The sequence below is a fragment of the Theropithecus gelada genome, chromosome 1 (assembly GCF_003255815.1).
Source record: "Theropithecus gelada isolate Dixy chromosome 1, Tgel_1.0, whole genome shotgun sequence".
Lineage (NCBI taxonomy): Eukaryota > Metazoa > Chordata > Mammalia > Primates > Cercopithecidae > Theropithecus > Theropithecus gelada.
Genome location: NC_037668.1, coordinates 139,818,987 through 139,844,011, shown reverse-complemented (window position 1 = coordinate 139,844,011; position 25,025 = coordinate 139,818,987). Strand labels below are relative to the sequence as shown.

The following is a 25,025-nucleotide window of genomic DNA, read 5'->3' as shown; positions in this document are numbered from 1 at the left end:
TTCTCTAAAAGTTATAAACATGCACAAAATCTTTCCATCTCAAAATATAATACTCTTTACCTGGTGTCCCCTTCAGGCCATCTTCTTTATTTTTTTTTCACTTTTGCGACAGTGTCTTGCTCTGATGCCCAAGCTGGGTGCGTAGCGCGATCATGGCTCACTGCAGCCTCGAACTCCTGGGCTCAAGAGATCCTCCTGCTTGGAGGATCAGATTTCTTATCCTTCCATAAGTGATTATATGGCTTCTTCCTCATCTCCTAAACACCAGTCATCTGACATACACTGCAGATCTAAAATGGGTCTACGCGTTCTGCTCTTCCTTGCCCACCTGTTGAGCTTGCGCCGCTTCTGTGAGCCTCCGCCCACCCACAAGTGATCGTTCTTCCTTTGCGCTTCACTAACCCGACATAAATGTTTATCATATAAAGTTTTCCGTTGCACTCTTGTGTTTATGTCTCCTGGCTTCTTCACCAAGCTGTGTGACAGCTAGGCCCTGTCGCCTCCTTCCTCGTATCTGCAGCGCCTATCGCAGAGTCGCTTAATCTTTGTTGAAGGAAGCTGCGGTTCACCCGAGGGCCGCGGGACGGACGCCGCTCATTCGGCCCTACAGGGGGTGCTGTGGCAGCCGGCATTGGTTGCCCTGCCCTCCACTTCTCTCGCTCAGCTCCTGAGCCACACGCCCTGGGCTCCGCCCACTCCCTGACAACATCCCTCCTGCCCATTGGGCGAGCGTGGACGGGGCTGTCCAATGGAGCGAGGCGTTGGTGCGAGGAGCCGCCGCCATCTTGGGGCTGCTGGGACTTGCGTCGGTTGGCGACTCCCGGACGTAGGTAGTTTGTTGGGCCGGGTTCTGAGGCGTTGGTTCTCTTTACTTTTCCACTCCAGGCCACGATGCCGCAGTACCAGACCTGGGAGGAGTTCAGCCGCGCTGCCGAAAAACTTTACCTCGCTGATCCTATGAAGGTAAATCGCTGGCGGGGCCGCTGCTTTGGGCCCCAGCCCAGGATATCTTCCCGCCATCCACTCGGCCGCTGGAGCTTCCCCAGCGCTCCCAGGAGGTGCTGGGAATGAACACAAATGGACTCTGCCAAGTTAATGTTCCGCTGTCTCGTCCCCTTCGTCCCTGATCAAAGCGGCCCAGTGAGGCCCTGAAACGGGCAACAGCCAGGTTCATCTCAGCCCTAAACATCTCTACAGTCGATCTTCCCCCGCCCCAGTCCCTCAACTTCCCTTAAGGCTTCGGTTGTTTTATGAGTCCCTGAAGCCAGGGCTCCTCCCCCTGCAGTTTCCTGTCCTTTGTCTTGGTTCACTTTTCCTGTACCGCCTAGGCGGTAAGGGTACCTTATGTATATGAAACTGATGATGTTTTTCTACTGCCGCTCAGACAGTCTTGAAAGCATCATTCTTGATTCCAATTTGAAAGCATCTGTACCCCTTCAGAATATTGGTTCTTAGTATTTTGGGAGTCACAGGCTTTGAGAACATAAGAATAATATTAGCACCTTTCCTCAGAAAAATGTACGTATGCGTAAATGTTTGCAAAAAATTTTAGGGGATTCATGGACCTCTGAAATATATTCTTAGCCCCCGCAAAAATTATAATGGAGGTGGATGTCGGAAGTTAGCTCGTTATTAAAAAGCAAAGGAGTCCAAGTGATGGGAGTTTAGCATTCGCATCTTTCCTTTCGTCTCTTGAGGTTTTGCTTATTTTATTGTCATGTCTGAAGAATTATATGAAGTATATTCGTGTTAATTAAAAGTTCTCCCTTTTAGAACTCAGCATATTGAAGGGATTTTATACTGGAAATCTCAGACCTGTTTATGTATGATGCTTTTGTTTTCTGTCTGTTGTAACTCAGTCATCTCTTTTGTGCTTCATTCATTCCCCACTCTCGTGTTACTGAACCCCAAGTTAAATTAGGTTCTGTGGGAGACACAAAGGTGAATGAGATGCCGTTGAACCCTTAAGGAGCTGGTGTTATTGGAGGGTATTAAAGATACAGTGTATTGTGACTATATCCTTCAGAGAAGAAAGAAAATGAAAAGGGGATGGATAATCTCAGAAAACTGGGGCTCAGGAATTTTTTTTTTTTTTTTTTTTTTTTCTTTTGAGACGGCATCTCGCACTGTCGCCCGGGCTGGAGTGTAATGGCTCAATCTCAGCTCACTGCAACCTCGGCTTCCTGAGTTCAAACAATTCTCCTGCCTCAGCTTCCCGAGTAGCTGGGTTTACAGGCGCCCGCCACCACACCTGGCTAATTTTTTGTATTTTTAATAGAGGCAAGGTTTCACCATGTTGGCCAGGCTGGTCTGGAACTCCTGACCTGTGATCCGCCCGCCTTGGCCTCCCAAAGTGTTGGAATTACAGGTGTGAGCCACTGTGCCCAGCCCGGGGCTCAGGATTTACTGTGTGAAACTATTGATGATCATTAAGTAATATGAATTATGTTTTAAGTTTATGCAGTGAGCTGGTGACCTGTAAGTCCAATGCCACATGTTGTTTATAGTGCATATAAGTTTAAAGTGTGCATCAAGAAATGTTGATAATTATGATTAAAAATAGTATTAGACCCACAGAAGGGCCTAGGTAAGTAACAAGCTGTAAAACATTCTTAGTTCTATTTTTTTACAATAAAATGATACAATAAATAATGGAAATACTGTATTTTTTAAATTGAGTAATTTGTTTATAACACTGGTGACTTCTGGTTGCTTCATTTGGTTGGCTTCCCTTGTTTGCAGGATCATTTGTTTCTTCATTCAGACAATGGTACTCTGAGATCATACAGGACTTTTATCCAGAAGTACCCACAGTATAAACTAAAAATACTTGAGAAACAGTAAAGAATATGTAAATTCACATCAAGAGTGACTGTACTGTAATAATGTGATGGCAGTGGTAGAGAAAATGAAAATACTTAGAGCATCACTGTGAGCAAAGCATGTCTAGAATAGACAAGAGAGAGAATATTTCATCTCTTACCCAGTCAGAAAATTGCAGTTGGCACAGGCTGGAGTGCAGTGGCACAAATCACAGTTCACTCCAGCATTGAACTGGGCTCGAGTGATCCTCCCACCTCAGCCTCCTGAGTAGCTGAGACTACAGACATGCCACCATGCCTGCCTAATTTTTTTTTTTTTTTTTGAAGACAGGGGTCTTGCTTTGTTGCCCAGGTTGGTCTTAAATCCTTGCCTCGGATGATTCTCCTGCCTCAGCTTCCCAAGTACCTGGGATTACAGACGCAAGCCATGGCGCCTGGCTTGACTGATATGTTGAGAGGGGAGAGGATGAATGTAGATGAAGAGCTTAACAGTTTTTTTATTTGTTTGTTTTCTGAGATGGAGTTTTGTTCTTATTGCCCAGGCTGGAGTGCAGTGGCACAATCTTGGCTCACTGCAACCTCCACCTCCTGGGTTCAAGCGATTCTCCTGCCTCAGCCTCCCAAGTATATGGGATTACAGGCTCCTGGCACCATGCCCAGCTAATTTTTTGTATTTTTAGTAGAGACGGAGTTTCATCATGTTGGCCAGGCTGGTCTCAAACTCCTTACCACCTCAGGTGATCCACCCACCTCGACCTCCCAAAGTGCTGGGATTACAGGAGTAAGCCACCGCGCCCAGCCGACTTAACAGGTTTTTTTTTTGAGTGCCTTATAGGTGACAGACATTTTACATGTTTATATGTTACAGGCATTTCATATATATTTATGTGTATTTACATATATTTATACATAATATATGAACAATTACAGCAACGCATCAAAGTACATAAATGAATGATTTTAGATATGTTAAATGATTTGCCTAGTTTCTTAAGAGATTAAGATGAAATTTGGACCCAGATCTTTGAACCCCAAGTCCATTCTGTTTCTGCTAGGGCTAAAGAACAAATTTTGTCAGGTCTCTGGAATCTGTTTTCCAAAATTCTCTGTCTTCTCTCCCCAACACATTTAACCTGTTGATTATACCCAGTATCTTTTTACCACTCTTTCTTGCATTGCTATAATTGAAGATGGCATTACCACTGGATTATGTAATAACCTCTCTGTTGGTCTGTCAGCCTTTTTAGTTCCTTAACACTTCTGCCACAATTGTCTAAAAAACAAAAGTTGAATTCATCATCTCCTGCTTAAAAACTGGTTATTCTTTGATAACTGGATATAGTCCCAACTCTTAGTCTGACCCATCTCCAGTCTTTCTGGCTTTGTCTCACCATTTTCATGATCTTCAGCTGTAGTCTCATGAAGCTACAGAATTCATTGTATCCTTGTTCAGAATGGTTTTTCAGCCTTCTGCCTTCTTCTATAAGGTTAAAAAAAAAAAAAGCATTTTCAAAGCCACCTCATTTTTTAGACTTTCCTTTTTCCCAGTCTAAATTACTTGTTTTTTCTCTTTAGCATTTTATGTGTATATCCTTTTATAGGGCTTAATTCATTTGTCCTTGTGTTTTGGTTATTTTTGGTAAAGAACCTTGATTTCTTTTTCTTTCTTTATGGCATCTGACGTGGTGACTCAGCACCCTCTAAATTACCAAATGGACCCCTTTATAAGTAAGTTTGGCCTTTTTTCTTTTCTTTTTTTTCTTTTTTTTTTTTTTTTTTTGAGACAGAGTTTTGCTTTTGTTGTCCAAGCTGGAGTGCAGTGGTGTGATCTTAGCTCACTGCAACCTCCACCTCCCAGGTTCAAGTGATTCTCCTGCCTCAGCCTCCCGAGTGGCTAGGATTACAGGCACCTGCCACCATGCTCAGCTAATTTTTGTATTTTTAGTAGAGAAGGGGTTTTACCGTGTTGGCCAGACTGGTCTCAAACTCCTGACCTCGTGAGTGAACTCTTGCCCTCTCAACGTGCTGGGATTACAGGCGTGAGCCACTGCGCCCAGCCATGATTGGCCTTTTAACTCATTTCTCCTAAATGAAACCAGTGAGTTCCTTTAACTGAGAGTTAAAACTTCACATAGTTGTCAGGCTTAGTATATTTTTAAGTGTTTTGTTTCTAGAGAACTGAATTTTTAAAATATGTAAAACTGAACTTACTAGATCAATAAATAGAATCAGGTATTCTAAAGATAATTAACCTAGTTACTACTTTTTTTTTTTTTTTTTTGAGACGAAGTCTTTGCTCTGTCACCCAAGCTGGAGTGCAGTGGCACCATCTCGGCTCACTGTAAGCTCTGCCTCCTGGGCTCACGCCATTCTCCTGCCTCAGCCTCCCGAGTAGCTGGGACTACAGGCGCCCGCTACCACGCCTGGCTGATTTTTTGTATTTTTAGTAGAGACGGGGTTTCACCATGTTAGCCAGGATGGTCTGGATCTCCTGACCTTGTGATCCGCCCGTCTCGGCCTCCCAAAGTGCTGGGATTACAGGCCTGAGCCACTGCGCCCCGCCGTTACTACTATTTATATCTGCTTAAATGCTTGATGAGTTCCCTTTCCTCCTTCACTCAGACAAATCACATATAGTGATACAACTTTTTTTTTTCAATCTCAGGAATGCAAAGACCATAATGGGGAAAGGTGTAGGTTGCAGTTCCATTAGCCCTTTTTATTTAGTTTCCATAATTGTCTTGAGGCCTCTGGTGCTAGATCGTAACCATTTTAAAATTATGTTTCTGAGGCTGGGCGCGGTGGCTTATGCCTGTAATCCCAGCACTTTGGGAGGCTGAGACGGGCGGATCACGAGGTCAGGAGATCGAGACCATCCTGGCTAACACGGTGAAACCCCGTCTCTACTAAAAATGCAAAAAATTTGCTGGGTGTGGCGGCGGGTGCCTGTAGTCCCAGCTACTTGGGAGGCTGAGGCAGGAGAATGGCGTGAACCCGGGAGGCGGAGCTTGCAGTGACCCGAGATCGCGCCACTGCACTCCAGCCTGGGCGACTGAGCGAGACTCGTCTTAAAAAAAAAAAAAAAAATTGGCCGGGTGCAGTGGCTCAAGCCTGTAATCCCAGCACTTTGGGAGGCCGAGACGGGCGGATCACGCGGTCAGGAGATAGAGACCATCCTGGCTAACACGGTGAAACCCCGTCTCTACTAAAATACAAAAAAAACTAGCCAGGCGAGGTGGCGGGCGCCTGTACTCCCAGCTACTCGGGAGGCTAAGGCAGGAGAATGGCGTGAACCTGGGAGGCGGGGCTTGCAGTGAGCTGTGATCCGGCCACTGCAGTCCAGCCTGGGCAACAGAGCCAGAGTCCGTCTCAAAAAAAAAAAAAAAAAATTACGTTTTTGTTTTGGCTTGTAGATACTTAGCAGTTTTTATTTTGTTTTGTTTTGTTTATTTTGAGACGGAGTCTCGCTCTGTCCCCAGGCTGGAATGGAGTCCAGCGGCACGATCTCGGCTCACTGCAAGTTCCGCCTCCCGGGTTCACGCCATTCTCCTGCCTCAGCCTCCCAATTAGTTGGAACTGCAGGCGCTCGCCACCACGCCCAGCTAATTTTTTGTATTTTTTAGTAGAGACGGAGTTTCACCATGTTAGCCAGGATGGTCTCGACTCCTGACTTCATGATCCACCCGCCTCAGCCTCTCAAAGTGCTGAGATTACAGCGTGAGCCACCGCGCCTGGCCGATACTTGGCAGTTTTTTATTTTTTTATTTTTTTTTTTTTTATTTTTGAGACAGAGTCTCGCTTAGTCGCCCAGGCTGGAGTGCAGTGGCGCGATCTCGGCTCACTGCAAGCTCCGCCTCCCGGGTTCATGCCATTCTCCTGCCTCAGCCTCCCGAGTAGCTGGGACTACAGGCGCCCGCCGCCTCGCCCGGCTAATTTTTTGCATTTTTAGTAGAGATGGGGTTTCACCGTGTTAGCCAGGATGGTCTCGATCTCCTGACCTCGTGATCCGCCCGCCTCGGCCTCCCAAAGTGCTGGGATTACAGGCGTGAGCCACCGCGCCCGGCCCCACTTGGCAGTTTTTAAAACAGCTAGCTAAACAAGAGTTACTGATACTGGTTAGGGAAAAACTGCGATACCCTGTGCTTGAATCCATCACTGAAAGAAAAAAAAATGTTCGTGGAAGTGTTCTTGAGAGATGTCTTATAGGAATATGCTAATAACTAAATGCCTTGGCAATCTGTAGAATATTGAACATAAAGTATTGTGTAACATGGCACTTCAGTATAGGAGTTATTCTGGTTTTTGGAAAAGTTGTTGGTGGAGACTTCTTTTCAAGGCAGAATTCTGCTTTTATGTAATAATGCATTATGTTCTGCCTTCATGATAAAGACCTGATTTTGCTGAATATTTTAGTCTGAATCCACTTGCTAAGATCCATGGAATAATGGAAAGTGTGAATTGCACTGACCTGCAGCACTGTTTGCTAAGGAATGGATTTGGTCTTTTTAACCAGCCATTTCTGCTAAATGTTTTTCCTCCTTTTCCTGTCATTCCTCTGTGGCTAGGTGTGTTGGTGTATATTCTTATTGGCAAGAAATGCCACCTTGTAAGTCTCACAGACATTCCCTGAATGTGGATGTGTTTTGAGAATGTTCAGTACATCTCTTTTCAAACTGTCTGCAAATAAAATATCCAACATTTTTAAAGTCTTAAATAAATAAATTGTAGCAAAGGAATGAACTAAAATAGCTGATTTTTTTTTTAACCTCATTTCAGTTTATAGTAAAAATGCCTTTAGATGTTTGGGGGTATTTATTCTAAAAGGATCCTTTTCAGCCTACCTGAAGACTAAATAATTATTTATGAGAAATGTCATCTGTCTTCACTGTTTCTAAATATGTATTTTTGTTTCAGGCACGTGTGGTTCTCAAATATAGGCATTCTGATGGGAACTTGTGTGTTAAAGTAACAGATGATTTAGTTGTAAGTATACATGTTTATTTGTTACATACTTTCAGATTTGTTTGTCATTTGTTTGAAATTATTTACTTAGAGTTTATGGAGATTACCCATTAGGATGCTTATTTTGCATTTCATTCAAAAATGAAGAACCTCATTCTAGCAGCTACTTTTATAGACCCTCAGGAAATAATTTAACTTACTTTCTTAATGCATTATGTCAAGTGTCATTTACTAAGTGCTGTCTTCAGACCTTAAGCAACAGGAATGTAGAGACCAAACTGGATGTAAGGGAGTAAAAGTTTCCTTTAAATGACAGTGTTTGAACACAAGTTACAGGCTTTATTCTTGTATTTCCTGCCCTTGATATGCTCACTCTTGTTACTTCCTCATATCCCATTCATTCCTTAACCCTCTGCCATCTGTTTTCTGCATATGGTATTCCACTGAAACTGCTCTTTATGAGAGCACATCAGCAGCTCCTTTATTTTCAAAGCCAGTGGTCTTATTATTCATATCTTACTTGGCCTCCTTGCCGCTTTTGATAGAGAACCCCACTCTTTCATAGAAATAATTATTTTGGCACTTGTGGCTCTGTTTTATCTTGGTCTTACTATTTATTGTGTGTTTCTATTGTTTCTTCTTTGCTTTTTTTTTTTTTTTAAATGTGCTTCATATATATATGTGCTTCTCTAGGATTCTGTCCTTGATTGTCTTTTCATACAGCTTCTGGAGCAGTTCATTTAGTTAAGTCTAATACTGCACCTATCTATGTCTACTTGCAAATGTGTGTTTAGCTCATATTCTTCTGACTAGCATCTGTACCTCACATACCCTCAAAATTCATTTGTCTACAGTGGAGTTTATCATCTGTTCTTAAACTAGCTCCTCATGCCTGTAATCCCAGCACTTTGGAAGGCCAAGGCGGGTGGATCACAAAGTCAGGAGATCAAGACCATCCTGGCTAACACGGTGAAACCCCATCTCTACTAAAAATACAAAAAAATTAGCCGGGCGTGGTAGCAGGCGCCTGTAGTCCCAGCTACTCGGGAGGCTGAGGCAGGAGAATGGCGTGAACCTGGGAGGTGGAGCTTGCAGTGAGCAGAGGTGGTGCCATTGCACTCCAGCCTGGGTGACAAAGTGAGACTCCGTCTCAAAAAAGCAAACAAACAAAAAAAACTACCTCCTTCTTCTACCTTCCTACTTTTAGTTGCATTATTTTCCACCTGGTCAGAAATCTGGGGATTTTTTTAATTTAAAAAGTTTTTAGAGACAGGATATCACTATGTTGCCCAGGCTGGTCTTGAACTTGTGGCTTCAAGCAGTCCTCCCCCTCAGCCTCCCAAGTTGCTGGGATTACACACATGGGCCACAGTGCCCAGCCCAGAGTGATTTCTATTTTTCTTTTTTTTTGAGATGGAGTCTCGCTCTGTTGCCAGGCTGGAGTGCAGTGGCTCGATCTCTGCTCACTGCAGCCGCCGCCTCCCAGGTTCGAGTGATTCTCCTGCCTCAGCCTCCCAAGTAGCTGAAACTACAGCCGTGCACCACCACGCCCAACTAATTTTTTTTATTTTTTATTTTTAGTAGAGACAGGGTTTCACCATGTTGACCAGGATGGTCTCCATCTCTTGACCTCGTGATCCACCCATCTTGGCCTCCCAAAGTGCTGGGATTACAGGCATGAGCCACCGCACCTGGCCTTTTCTTTTAATTTGTTTGTTTGTTTGATGGAGTCTCACTCTGTTGCCCAGGCTGGAGTGCAGTGGCACAGTCTTAGCTCACTGCAAGCTCTGCCTCCTGGGTTCACGCCATTCTCCTGCCTCAGCCTCCTGAGTAGCTGGGACTACAGGCGCCCACCACCATGCCCGGCTAATTTTTTGTATTTTTAGTAGAGACGAGGTTTCACTGTGTTAGCCAGGATGGTCTTGGTCTCCTGACCTCATGATCCACCCACCTCGGCCTCCCAAAGTGTTGGGATTACAGGCGTGAGCCACTGCGCCCAGCCTTTTTTTTTTTTTTTTTTTAATAAAGAGGGAGTCTGGCTCTATTACCCAGGCTGGAGTTCAATGGTTCATTCTTTGCTCACTGCAACCTCTGCCTTCCGGGTTCAAGCGATTCTCCTGCCTCAGCCTCCCAAGTAGGTAGGATTACAGGTGGGCACCACCACACCCAGCTAATTTTTGTATTTTTAGTAGAGATGAGATTTCACCATGTTGCCCAGGCTGATGTTGAACTCCTGACCTCAAGCGATCCACCTACCTCGGCCTCCCAAAGTGCTGGGATTACAGATGTGATCCACCATGCCCAGCCCCAAAGTGATTTCTAAAAGGCAAATTTGATTGTTCTCCCTTGCTTAGAAGCCTTTAAACTCCACCCTTGCATCCCCTCTAATCTCTGTAATTTCTGTATTACATAAGAACTCCTTTAATGTGCTGCGATGTGTTAGGCCTCGGTGCTTTTGAACATTCTGTTTCCCCCTTTGCAATATTGAATCCCACCTCTGCCCCTAATGTGGCCAGACTGCTGCTTATCTTTCAAAACCCAACTCGAGGATTGCTTCATCTCTTGCTTTTCATTTTGGCCTTTTGTGCTGTATCACGATTCTTTTATCACATTTGTCTTTTTAATAGACTGCGCTTCAAGACAATAGAGATAGATTAGTAATATTCTTACGTGTTTTATTTCCATTGCCTACTACGATATCTTGACCCAGAGAGCACTCAGTAAACATTTTTAAAATACATTAGTTCTTTTAAAAATTGTATAGAGTGATTTTTAAAATCACTTTTGTCTTTGGTCATATATTGTATTTGTGTTCAGGGTTCCATTATGAGATTGCATGAAGTTAGACCTTTTAGTGATTACCGTGTCTTCTAAGAGCCAGTTGAATTTAGTGAGTAGCTGAACATGTGAAAAAGGAAGAGTGAATTGAGATGTAATATGCTAGACATAGATTTAAGAGATGTGAATCCTAGCTTAGTCATTTACTAGCATTTTGGCCATGGAAAAGTTTAAGCCAAAAGTTTAGCCTTCTGGTCTCAATTTCCTCATCTGTAAAGTATCATAGTGATAGTAAAAAAATATATGAAAGTATCTAACATTAGTGGTTACCCTTGGTAGATTGAGTAAATGTTTTCTTTTGTTTGTTGGTTGTTTTGTTTATTGCTTTTTTTTTTTTTTTTTTTTTTTAGAGACAGTGTCTTGCTCTGTTGCTCAGGCTGGAGTGCAGTGGCTCACTGCATCCTCAACCTCCTGGGCTCAAGCGGTCCTCTCGCTTCAGCCTCCCGAATAGCAGGGACTACAGGTGTGCACCACTACACTCAGCTAATTTTTAAATTTTTTTGTCTAGACAGGGTCTCATTATATTTAGCCCAGGCTGATCTGGAACTCCTGGATTCAAGCCATCTTTCTGCCTTAGCCTCCCAAACCACTGGGATTATGGGCGTGAACCACTAAGTACTTCTTAAATCTTGACATTCCACACTGAGAAAAATTTTAATTGTGATTGTCACAGAGTGGTTAGGTATACCTGCTGAAGAAAAACCCCTATGTCCTGTCTTAAAAATAGGGGAATAGGCTGGGAGCAGTGGCTCACGCTTGTAATCCCAGCACTTTGGGAGGTGGGTGGATCATGAGGTCAGGTGTTCAAGACCAAGCCTGGCCAAGACAGTGAAACCCCGTCTCTACTGAAAATACAAAAATTAGCTGGGCGTGGTGGTGGGCGCCTGTAATCTCAGCTACTCGGGAGGCTGAGGCAGGAGAATCGCTTGAACCTGGGCAGCAGAGGTTGCAGTGAGCCAAAGTTGTGCCACTGCACTCCAGCCTGGGCAACAGAGCTAGATTCCATCTCAAAAAAAAAAAAAAAAAATAGGGGAATAACTGCAGAACAAATTTTAATACAAAAGGCCTTATCTTCAATTGATGGCTCTTTTTGCCTTGTTAATAATTAAATATAATTAAGGATCCATGTTAACTTTGACTTTTTTATAATCCCATGTATGCATAATTTTTCTAATCCCATAATTTATTTATAATACTGTCTTCTACGGACCTAAAATCTTTTTCTGTCAGAAACTTCAGTGAGAAGGTATGTATATTCTCTTGTAGCACATATACTGAAAATTTAATGATGAAGATTAATACGGCCTTTTTACAAGATTGCTGCACAAATTTGTACAATGCGTGGATAAAATTTTTTTTTAAGTGAGTTGTTTAAAAGGCTGGATGAATTCAGATCAGTTGGGCATGATGAGGTTGAACTTCAAGTTAATAATTGACTTTTATTACAGGATCATTAGTTCCTGTTGTTTAAAACTCATATGAACCTTTAAGATGGGCTGAAGAAAAGTGGACCTATATTACAAAATGAGGGAAGGGCTACCAGCTTAAAATTGCTATTTCTGAAGATTCTACAACAGATGGCTTTATGACCAACCATAAGCAGATCTTAAATATCTAGTGAAGAATTTAACGCTAACAAGGAAGAATTTGGTTTGCTTTAAAAGTAGTATCTTCAAGCCTGGGCAACATGGAGAAACCCCATCTCTACTAAAATAGAAAAATTAGCTGGGTATGGTTGTGTGTGCCGGTAGTCCCAGCTACTCAGGAAGCTGAGGATCACTTGAGCCCAGGACACAGGTTGCAGTGAGCTGAGATTGTGCCACTATACCCCCAGCCTGGGTCACAGAGTGAGACACTGTCTCAAAAATACGTATCTTCAGAAAATCAAGATTTTTTTTTTTTTTTTTTTTGAGACAGAGTCTCACCCTGTCGCCCAGGCCGGAGTGCAGTGGCATGATCTCAGCTCACTGCAGCCCCGACTCCTGGGTTCAAGCAATTCTTCTGCCTCAGCCTCCTCAGTAGCTGGGAGTACAAGTGTACGCCACCACGCCCAGCTAATTTTTGTATTTTTAGTAGAGACGAGGTTTCACCATATTGGCCAGGCTGGTCTTGAAGTCCTGACCTGGTGATCTGCCCGCCTCGGCCTCCCAAAGTGCTGGGATTACAGGTGTAAGCTACCACTCCTGGCCAAGAAAATCAGGATTTATCTGGTTTATGTGTTGACCAGCTATACAGAGAATTCTAGATTTTTTTCTAAAAATTATCAAACCCCCAATTTCACCAGTAGAAAAAGGTATCTTAAGATTTCTGGGTTTTTTTCCAGCATAACTCAGTTACTTATGGCTGGGAGAAAATACCTAGGGAGATAATCTAATACCTAATTCTAAGCCTTGAGTTCTTCTCATCAGACTATAGTAGGATTTAACATTTAACATTTTTCAGAAGCTTCTAATAGACTTCATTTAGTTTTTTGTCCACAGCAGTGGCATTTAAATTACTATACTTTAAGACATGGAATTGCTGGAGGCTTGGAAACTTGAGTGCAATTTTCCTAGTACGACCCTCCAAGGAGAATAGAGCAAAACAGTGGTAGGAAAAACTCAAAATTTTATCCAATTGTATGTTTTCTACATTGTCAATATCTAGTTTTATATAGTTAATGTGTACTTCTAAAATTTCTGACAGTGTTTGGTGTATAAAACAGAGCAAGCTCAAGATGTAAAGAAGATTGAGAAATTCCACAGTCAACTAATGCGACTTATGGTAGCCAAGGAATCCCGCAATGTTACCATGGAAACTGAGTGACTGGTTTGAAATGAAGACTTTGTCGTGTACTTAGGAAGTAAATATCTTGAAATAGAGAAAGTGTTGGGACAGAAAGTACTTTATGTAACTAAGTGGTCTATTCAGAAGCTTAGAGGTCATTTTTTGTAATTTTCTTTTTAATGTTTACATTAGAGAGCTAGGGATGCAAATGTTTTCAGTTAGAAAGCCTTTATTTACTTTTGGAAATTGAACAAGAAATGCATCTGTCTTGGAAACTTTGCAGATTATTTGATGTTAGATAAAACATGTAATTGTTTCTCTGCCAAATTTATATCAGTAATTTGAAAATGAGATATTAGAAAAAACCAATTCTTCTTAAATTTAGTTCATCTTTAAAAGAACATTAAATATAACCATTTTGTTGGATCGATGTGTTTCTTTTGGAGCATAAAATGTATGCTGTTGTGACCAATAAATATAAAATATGGAAATTGGAATTAACTCCACACCATAGTATGCATTGTTATGCATACGGTGCACCTAATTATGTATACCAGTGTAGTCTCAATTATATCTAAAAGTAGTTGTGACTAACAAGTATGCTTTGCCTTATTTCCACATTTAAACTACCTTTTAATGTAAGGGATTTGTAGTATCAGCTTGTTGAGCAATGACTTTGAATCGAGTTTTCAGTGATCAGAAGCAGCAGTTACTTGAGTGCATGAATGGAATGATAACTATAATGTAGTGAAACCACCATATTACAGAAATATTTACTACATATTTTCCATCTGTAGTTTCTCAGAAAGGCTATGGATTAGTTGAACTGTCAAATCTTGCATACTTCTGTGACACCCTTGCCCATTTTCTCTAACCAAGGTGTTAGGTGTGACTGTCACAACTGTTAATGTTTTCCGGTAAACTAGAAGTATAATATTATTTGGTAATTATATTTGTACCCTAAATTTCACCACCTAAATGTAATGTTGATTCCCAAGAATGAAATGAAGGCACTACATTGAAATATGTTTTGTATAAATTTGTCATGTTGAACAACATTTTAGCATGGTAAGTTCCCGTAGCTATATGAATTTTGGCATGTTTCAGAGAGATCAGTAAATAAAATATTACATAAAATACATTGTTTGTGTTGAAGTTTTTAACTTTTCAGAAATTGTTGATTTCTGAGCTGGGATATACTATATTCATTTAGTCCAAAATGAGCCTAGTAATGCTGAAAGCAAATTTTTTGTTTCTCAGTACTTTATATTACATGACTTTCTCTGCACTGTATGTTAATGGCAAGTTTGTTTTCTTGAATTAGAAAAGTAACATCAAATAATATAGGATTATTTTGGCTTTTTGTTTTTTTCCCCCAGAATTAATGGGATCACCGTGAGGGAAGGGGAGAGGTTTGACCTTTTTCCCTACAGAGATGACCTGAAAAGGAGAGACCGGCATTTGGGTTATTTGAGTCCTGGTAGCTTGTAACAGAATGGTTAAGAACAGACATTCCAAGTCAAGACTGCCTGGCTTTCAATCCTGGTTCCACTATTTCCTAACTCTGTGGTCTTAGACTAGATACTTTTCTAAGCCTTCATTTTCATCTCTGGAAATGGGGCCAACGATAGTACTTCCCTTGTAAGACTGTTAAGATTAAACATCATGATCCAAGGCTGGGCACAGTGGCTCACGCCTGTAATCCCAGCACTTTGGAAGGCTGAGGTGGGCGGATCATTTGAGGCCAGGAGTTTGAAACCAGCCTGGCCAACAAGGTGAAACCCCATCTCTACTACAAATACAAAAATGAGCTGGACACAGTGGCGCACTGTTGGGGTGATCAGGCCCAACACCAGGCCATGGGCACTACAAAGTCCAGTAGGGTCAAAGAAACAAGAAAAGACAAGAGTACATAGAGTGAGCCGGGGCATGGTGGCTCACTCCTGTAATGCCAGCACTTTGGGAGGCCAAGGCAGGCAGATAATGAGGTCAGGAGATCGAGACCATCCTGGCTAACATAGTGAAACCCCATCTTTACTAAAAATACAAAAAAAATTAGCCAGGCGTGGTGGCAGGCACCTGTAGCCCCAGCTACTCGGGAGGCTGAGGCAGGAAAATGGCGTGAACCTGGGAGGTAGAGCTTACAGTGAGCGGAGATCGCACCACTGCACTCTAGCCTGGGTGACAGACTGAGACTCGGTCTCAAAAACAAAAAAAGTGCATAAAGTGGATCGAGGGATCCAGTGCTAGATTGGAGGCTGTGAAGACCCCAAGCTCTGGAAGCCCACACTATTTATTGGTGATCAAACAAAGAAGCAGATGGTGGGGACGTAAGGGTAAACAGGTGAGGGCGTGAGGATGTGGGGGTAGAAAGGTAGTGGTGCATTAAGCATAGCTGTGACTGTTTAGCATTTCCTTTGATGCATACAGAATATGCTCTGCTGCTTGAGATAATGGAGGACATGTTTACAAGTAAGACGCAAGGAACCAACAAGTCTGTGCACATTCCAGAGGCTACGAGGGGTTTTATGCCCTGTGCCGTGGGTTCTGTCCAAGCCACGAGGTGTTTTATTCCCTGGGCTGAGATTGTGGTGTGGCAGGGCAGCCTTCCACCCTTTGGCACAGAGCTTGGTGTTAAAGGCCACGAGGGGTTTTAGACCCTGGACATCTTTCAAGACTCTTACATCATGACAGACAAGCCAGTCCTGCCTCAGCTCTTCTACCAACATGTTTCCTTTTTTTGCAAAACCACCACAGCTATCATTGCTTGTTCTCAGTGGGGGCTTTCTCTCCAGATGTGGCTTCCACGTCTGCAGACTATATAAAGACAACACAGATTAAAAGCACAATCATTATTGAAATCACAGAGCCTCCAAGTGTCTTGATCCATTTTAGCAGGTTAATAGCTGCTAATCCATCTGCAGCTCTTTCAAGCACTTCAGTTCCTGGCATTAGTGTCAGATGTGCCTGAGAGGCTTGAAGTACTTGTTCCTTCAGTTTTGCAATATCCAAAGATAAATTTCCAGTATGACCTTTTAAATGTCTCTTAACTATTTCCCACTCATGCTCTGTTTCATTATACAGATGAGGAGTAATGTAAAAATCAGAGGTATTTCCATCACATTGCATTTGAATTTTACTTTTTTTTTTTTTTTTTTTTTTGAGATAGAGTCTCGCTCTGTCACCCAGGCTGGAGTGCAGTGGCTGGATCTCAGCTCACTGCAAGCTCCTCCTCCCGGGTTTACGCCATTCTCCTGCCTCAGCCTCCCGAGTAGCTGGGACTACAGGCGCCTACCACCTCGCCTGGCTAGTTGTTTTTTGTTTTTTTTTTTTTTGTATTTTTTAGTAGAGACGGGGTTTCACCTTGTTAGCCAGGATGGTCTCGATCTCCTGACCTCGTGATCCGCCTGTCTCGGCCTCCCAAAGTGCTGGGATTACAGGCTTGAGCCACCGCACCCGGCTGAATTTTACTTTTTAAACTTACAATACGATCTCCCATTCAAATCACTGTCTGAAGGAGATCATTAATTTGGTTAACTATTTATTTATTTGAGTTTGAGAGTTCCATAATTTTGTGGAATTATTTTGCCACTTATTGACAAATTTAACAGTTTGTACAGATGAATGTAGAGCCACACCAGCTATTGCAGTAGTAGTAGTAATAGTGATGAGGCAAATTATAGCAACTATGAGAGTAACTGTAAATCTTTTTGAATGGGATAAAAGTTTTTTAAGGATTTCAGTTACTATATGAATGGATGGAGATGCCTCCCACAGTCTATTTAAAGACATAGGCATCCAGACTCCTTCCCTGGCTTTAATTATTAGGATAGTCTGATTTTTATTAAAAGTTGAACTAATACAGGTAGACAAATGACATTTGGGGCATGAAATAAAGTGTGTAATTATATCAAGAGTAACATTTCCTATTGCTAGCACAAAAGGTGGCCGGACACAACTTTGAATCCAAAAAGTCCTGTTGGAAAGAAAAGAAAGCATATTTAGTTTTACCTCCCTCCCCTTTGTACTTGTTATATTTACCCTCCCAAATTTTGATTGGACATTGAGCCATAGCTAATTTCCATAATTCAGAATGTTCCTGTCCTATGGCAGGAGATACCATTTTTGGACTAGGGGCGACAATGCCAGTAGGACTCCGTATGATTGGGACCTCAGCTTTTGTCTGAATATATTGTGTATGATTTAATTGCCAGTGGTTCCATTGGTTTATTACATTTGTTTTACAAGAAGGCCTGGTGCAATTTTCTTTAAAGATCCCCTTAGGGGACTAATTAATGACAATTCCGCAGGAATTATTTTTTAGCACCTCAGCCTTACTTGCTATACAATTTTCCCAAGTTCAAGCATCCACACCTTTAAACAAAACTCTATTTTGTTTATATTTGAACTTATTCAGATGGAACAGCAGGTTTTTAGGATGGGAATGATTATATTTTAAGCCATGCCCCAAAATCATATGCAAAGCAGCCCATGATTTATTTTTTCGGGGAATACTGCCAACCAGGCCTGTGTGTCAATCTGTAAACCTCCAACAGCAGGTCCCAGGCATACTGGGGGCTATTTATATTCTATGGATATATTTATTTTTACCCCTTCCTTATTAGGATGCATTGGCCCTCAGTTATCTATGGGCTCAGGCATCCAGGTACTGTCATTGGTGCACACCTCAATAACAGGGTCCGTCCAACTCACAGACCTAATTAAAGGAGGAAATGGGACATATGCCCAATAAGTGAAATTCTGAGTTGCTCCTGTAGTAGGGAGGCTTACCGCTATGGTGAGTACCACCAGCATGGCCACCATCAGGTTACTAGTTGTTTTTAGTTTGTTCTGTGTTTTCAAGTTGTCCTTTGCCATCTGTGCCAACTTCTTGGTTTGTCCCTACGTTGAAGAATTTGCCTGATGACTATTCTCAGTTTTCTTCTTCATCTCTGAGATATTTATTTGTGCCATCACTCGTATCAGGAGTTTTGGCTCTCCCCAGAGCCCTGTCTTCCTGCTGTAGCTCATGATAGATCTTCAGATGTTTGGTGGGCACCCATACAGGCACCCGATTGTCACCTGGAGAGACACAGCAAATCCTCTTCCCCATATAATTATCTGCCTTTTGATTAAGTTTAGTTAAAGGGCCAGGGAGGTTAGTATGTGCTTTTACATGAGTAATATAAAAAGGGGAATGCCTTTGTTGTACTACTTGCTGTAAAGAATGAAATAAAAGATTAAGTTGGTCATTAGTCACATTTTGAATTAAGGCACATTCAATATTTTGTGTGGCTTGCACTACATAGGCTGAATCAGAAACAATATTTGCTGGCTGTTTAAAAGTTTTTAGTACTATAATTACAGCCATAAGTTCAGCCCTTTGAGCAGAAGCAAAGTCAGTTTGAAAAACTTGCTGTTGGGCCGGGCGCGGTGGCTCAAGCCTGTAATCCCAGCACTTTGGGAGGCCGAGACGGGCGGATCACGAGGTCAGGAGATCGAGACCATCCTGGCTAACATGGTGAAACCCCATCTCTACTAAAAATACAAAAAAAATTAGCCGGGTGAGGTGGCGGGCGCCTGTACTCCCAGCTACTCGGGAGGCTGAGGCAGGAGAATGGCGTGAACCTGGAAGGCGGGGCTTGCAGTGAGCTGAGATCCGGCCACTGCACTCCAGCCTGGGCAACAGAGCCAGACTCCGTCTCAAAAAAAAAAAAAAAAGAAAAAAAGAAAAACTTGCTGTTGAGGTCCTGCAAATGAGATTTTTCCATTATTAGATCCATCAGTGAAAACAGTGATGGCCCCTTCAATAGGAGCTTTTTGAGTATTGGAAGGCAATATCCTTGATGTTAATTTAAGAAGTTGGAATATTTTGGATTTAGGATAATGATAATCAAGAATGCCAATAAAACCTGCCAAATTAACTTGCCATTCCTGGGAATTAATATAAGCTTGTTGAATTTGTTGTTTGTTTAATGGAACTATAATTTAATTTGGATCATATCCCATTAACTTCATTGTGCCATTGTGCACAGCCTTGCTTGTCCTACTAGTATAGCAATTTGATCTAAGTATAGAGTGAGCATTTAGTTGTATTGTGAGGTAGAAAAAGCCACGCAACCAGATAATTCTGTTGAACAATAACTCCTGTAGGTGAATGTTTAGTAGGAAAAACAAAAAACTGTAATGGCTGCATAGGGTCAATTCAAGTCACTTGTGGCTGTTGAATTTTTTCTCCAATTAATTGAAGTTCCTCTAATGCCTCTTAGGAGGGGAAACATTTACTATTTAAGTTAGAATTACCTCGTAAGGTAGAAAAGAGGTGAGACATAGCATAAGTAGGAACGCCTAAAGTGGGATGAATCTAATTAATGTCTCCTAACAATTTTCGAAAATCATTTAGAGTTTTTAAATCATCTCTTCTAATTTGAACCTTTTGAGGCTTAATAGTACTTCATTCTACTTTCATTCCTAAATACTGAAAGTTCATTCCTAACTACTGAAAGTTCATTCCTAAATAGTGAAAGGGAGTAGAAGTTTGGATTTTGTCAGGGGCTATGATTAATCCTGCTGCAGTCACAGCCTTTTCCATTTGTTTGTAGCATAGCATTAATCCCTCTCTAGTTTCAGCTGCACATAAATTGTTCTTTAACTGGCTTAACTTTTCTGACATAAGTTTGACAAATAGTCGGGCTATTTAACATGCCTTGTGGCAGTACTTTCCAATGGTATCTGTCTGCTGGTTCTTTGTTATTTATAGCAGGAACAGCAAAAGGAAATTTTTCATAATCTTGGGTAGCTAAAAGAATAGTAAAGAAGCAATCGTTTAAATCTATCACTATAAGAGGCCAGTACTTTGAGATCATTGTTGGAGAAGGCAGCCCTAGTTACAGTGCACCAATGGGTTAAATTACAGCATTAACAGCCCTCAAATCTGTTAATATTCTCCATTTCCTTGATTTTTTCTTAATAACAAACACAGGAGAATTCCAAGGAGAGAAAGTAGGCTCTATGTGTCCCTTTTGCAATTCTTTCTGTACCAATTCTTTTAAAGCCTCCAGTTTTCCTTTTTCAGCGGCCATTGCTCCACCCAAACCAATTTGGCAGTTAACCAAACAAGAGGAATGGGAGCCACAGGCTCAGCAATGGCTGCTCCTAAAAATGATACCCTAATCCAGTTCGATCTGTTTGTCCTTTTAGTTCTAAAGGTTCTGGTTGGCCATTTTCATTTTTTCCCAGTCCCTTCCCCAAGAGATATCCCATTTTTCTCATCATTTGTTTACTGTTATCACTATACTGACCCATAGAAATAGATATTTCAGCACCCCATTGTTGTAATAAGTCTCTACCCCATAGATTGACAGGAATAGGTATAATAATAGGTTGAGTTGTCCCTTCTTGGCCATCCAGCCCTTGGCCTGGCAAAATTAAGGAACTTGAAAAGCTTCTGAGGCAGCTCCTACTCCAATAATACCAATGGATGCCTTTTGTTTTGACCAATGCTGGGGCTATTGATTTAAACCAATAATAGAAACATCAGCTCCAGTATCTACTAACCCTTCAAAGTCCTTTTCTTGAATACTTACTGTACAAATAGGTCTTTTGTCAGACACTTGATTAACCCAATATACAGCTTTTCCTGCTGGATTCATACTACCAAAGCCTCTTATTCTTTTTACTATACTGCTTCCCAGGTTTGCATAAGGTAACAGTAACAACTGAGCAATTTCTCCTGGGGAAGCAGACCATGGAATTGAGGAACTAATAACTTATTGAATCTCTCCGGTATAATCAGCATCAATTATTCCTGTATGTACAGTGACACCTCTTAAATTTAAGCTAGACCTTCCAAGCAATAGACCAACTCTTCCTGAGGTTAAAGGGCCCCTAACTCCTGTGGGGATCTTCTTTGGTGGCTCCCCAGGAGGGAAGGAAACAGGAACTGTGCTGCAAAGATCTACTGCAGCACTGCCTGCTGTGGCGGGGGACAATTGTACGTTTGTAAGGGTGCTGACTGTGCCAGATATGCCTTGGTTTGTTGAGGGGCCCGAGGCAGGCCCCTCTTTCCGTTTCCCCAAAGAGGTTGCCCATCTTTGCTAAATTTAGAATGATACTGATTTGCCCAGTGATTGCCTTTCTTACACTGGGGGCATACACTGGGACTTTTCTGTTCATTGATGGTAATAGTTTTTGCCTTTTGATTTCCATTTCTACATTCCTTTTTTGTGTGTCCAAATTGCCTACAATTAAAACAAGATCCTGAGAAACGGGGCATATTTTTTCCCACCTTTAATTCAGCCATAGCTTGAGCTAAAAGGGTAGCCTTATGTAAATTACCCCCAATGCCATCACAAGCCTTAATATATTTAGCCAAATGAGCCTTCCCTCTCATAGGTCTAATGAAAGAAGGATATTTTTTCCTGTAACATTTATTTTTTTCCATGCCCTTAAGCACACAGTGTGTAACTGAACAATGGCAACATTTTTCATTACTGCTTGATTATCTAATTGGCCTCAATTAGGGCCCAAACCCATTAACTGTTCAAAGGAAACAGGTACAGGCGGCTGTGTTTGTGTTTTCTCTTGCCTGAGTTTGAGCCTCATCAGCCCACCAAGTTTTAAACTGTAAGTACTAGGACGGAGTGAGAACAGATTTTATTAAAGTATCCCAGTCATATGGTATTAATCTATTATCAGGAGCCACATTTTTTAGTAAAGTTTATACAAAAGGAGAAATTGGCCCATATTGACTAATGGCTTGTTTAAATTCCTTTAATGACTTAAAAGTGGCCCAATTAGCTATATGTTGTCCTCCTTGTTGGGTTATAGTAATGGGAAATTGCCATGCTTCTAGGTCTCCTTCAGCTCTAGCCTTCTGAATAAAATTTTGTATGGCACCACCAATTGCGGCAGGTTTTAATGTTGTAACTACCAGAGTGGTAAGTTTTACAACTAATTCATCTCACCCATTATGGGGAGAGGGAGGAGGTGGCCATTCACTTAATTCAGCAAGTGGAACCGACGGGCTAGTAAAATACACTTTTTCAGCTTCCCTTTCTTTAATTTCCTCTGGTTCCTGTTCCTCACATTCAGAATCTGAAGTTAATTTTTTACACTCATCTGCCTTTTCCTCATCTGAATCTGCCTCACCATCTGTGTGAAATGGCTCAAGAGCTGCGTTTATCAACGCCCACACTGACCAAACAGAAATGGAATTTTGGCTCCTTTATGTGCCTTTTTAAAATCTCTGCCAATTCTTTCCCATTCATCCAACTCCATTGTCCCTTGTTCTGGGAACCGTGGGCAAAACTGATCTACTGTACTAAAGAGTATTAATAAATGTTGAGTACTAACATTCACTCCCCCTCTCCGTAATAAATGCCTTAGAAAGTTCAGATAAGCAGAATGTTTACTTTCATTTTGTCCCATTGTTACCCTGGTTCTTCCGAGCCCTAGCTTAACCACCGAGCTCCTTTCAGTTTTCCTTAGGTTTCCTTTGATGATGCGTCCTCCACTTCCACATGCTCTAGCGTTCCTTCACTGGGGTCTTCATAGCCCCATGCTGGGCACCAGAAATGTTGGGGTTATCAGGCCCAACACCAGGCCGTGGGGGCTACAAAGTCCGTCAGGGTCAAAGGAATGAGAAAAGACAAGTTAAGAGTGCACAAAGTGGGTGTGGGGGCCAGCGCTAGATTGGAGGCTGCGGAAGGCCCTGAGCCCACGCTATTTATTGGTGATCAAACAAAGAAGCAGGTGGTAAGGACATGAGGGTAAACAGGTGAGGGCGTGAGGATGTGGGGGTAGAAAGGTAGTGGTGCATTAAGCATAGCTGTGATGGTTTAGCATTTCCTTTGACGCATATAGAATATGCTCTGCTGCTTGAGATAACGGAGGACATGTTTACAAGTAAGACGCAGGGAACCAACAAGTCTGTGCACATTCCAGAGGCTACAAGGGGTTTTATGCCCCGAGCCCGGGGTTCCGTCCAAGCCACAAGGGGTTTTATGCCATGGGCTTAGATTGTGGTGTGGCAGGGCAGGCTTCCACTCTTTGGCACAGAGCTTGGTGTTCCAAAGGCCACGAGGGGTTTTAGACCCTGGACCCCGGACATCTTCCTAGACTCTTTTACATTATGACAGATAAGGTAGTCCCACCTCAGCTCTTCTACCAACAGCGCACGCCTGTTGATCCCAACTACTTGGGAGGCTGAGGCACAAGAATCACTTGAACCAGGGAGGCGGAGATTGTAATGAGCCAAGATCACGCCACTGCACTCCAGCCTAGGTGACAGAGCGAGACACTGTCTCAAAAAAAAAAAAAAAAAAAAATCATTATCCATTTTAAGCTTTTAGCACAGTGCCTAGAATATAGTAAAGATCAATAAATTATACTTTTTTTTTTTTTGAGATGGAGTCTCACTCTGTCACTCAGGCTGCAGTACACTCGTGTGATCTTGGCTCACTGCAACCTCTACCTCCTGGGTTCAAGGAATTCTCGTACCTCAGCCTCCCAAATAGCTGGGACTACAGGCACACTACCACACCCAGCTAATCTTTGTATTTTAGTAGAGACAGGATTTTGCCATGTTGACCAGGCTGGTCTCGAACTCCTGGCCTCAAGTGATACACCTGCCTTGGCCTCCCAAAGTGCTGGGATTACAGGCATAAGCCACGGTGCCTGGCCTAGCAGGCTTTTATTTATTTATTTTTTTTTTGTAGAAATTGACATGCCGATTCTAAATTCATATGGGAAAGTAAAGGACCACGAATAGCTAAAACAACTTTGCAAAGGAACACTTTTGCAAAAAGTTGAAGGACTAACACTACCTTCCTTCAGGTCTTATTACATAGCTATGGTTATTCAAGATAGCATCAAGGAAATAAAGTAGATCAATGGAAAAGAACAGAACCCAAAAACAGACCCACATATATATGGATAACTGATTTATTAAATATATCAAAAAGGCCAGGCATGGGGGCTCACACCTGTAATCCCAGCACTTTGGGAGGCTGAGGTGGGTGGCTCACTTGAGGTCAGGAGTTCAAGACCAGCCTGACCAATATGGTGAAACCCTGTCTCTACTAAAAATACAAAAATTAGCCAGGCGTGGTGGCACATGCCTATAATCCCAGCTACTCAAGAGGCTGAGGCAGGAGAATTGCATGAACCCAGGAGATGGAGGTTGCAGTGAGCCAAGATCATGCCACTGCACTCCAACCTGGGTGACAAAGCAAGGCTCCATCTCAAAAATAAAAATAAAAAATAAATTAAAAATAAATAAATATATCAAAGGTGGCCGGGCATGGTGGCTCACGTTTATAATCCTAGCACTTTGGGAGGCAGAGGCAGGTGGATCACCTGAGGTCAAGAGTTTGGGACCAATCTGGCCAACATGGTGAAACCCCGTCTCTACGAAAAATACAAAAAAATTAGCCGGTTGTGGTGGCACGCGCCTGTAATCCCAGCTACTCGGGAGGCTGAGGCAGGAGAATCGTTTGAACCTGGGGGGCGGAGGTTGCAGTGAGCTGAAATCAGCCTGGGTGAAAGAGCAAAATCTGTCTCAAAAAAAAGTGTGAAGGCAGGTTAATGGAAATAAGACAGTCCATTCAACAAATAGTGCTGGAACAACTAGATATC

The 25,025-nt window shown here is 42.2% G+C and overlaps 1 protein-coding gene across 2 annotated transcripts; it reads left to right on the top strand.

Annotated features, from left to right (window-relative positions):
* Positions 1-747: 747 nt before the first annotated feature.
* SRP9 (signal recognition particle 9) lies at positions 748-14,527 on the top strand. Of its 2 annotated transcripts, none has more exons than XM_025383532.1 (3): positions 748-963; positions 7,737-7,805; positions 13,308-14,527. In XM_025383532.1, exons 1-3 carry the CDS (start codon positions 892-894, stop codon positions 13,425-13,427), a joined length of 261 nt encoding a protein of 86 aa, XP_025239317.1. In that variant the 5' UTR covers positions 748-891; the 3' UTR covers positions 13,428-14,527. The 2 variants fall into 2 exon arrangements, with proteins under 2 accessions (XP_025239317.1, XP_025239326.1); XM_025383541.1 differs by having other exon boundaries at positions 783-963; positions 7,737-7,802.
* The last annotated feature ends 10,498 nt before the right edge of the window (positions 14,528-25,025 follow it).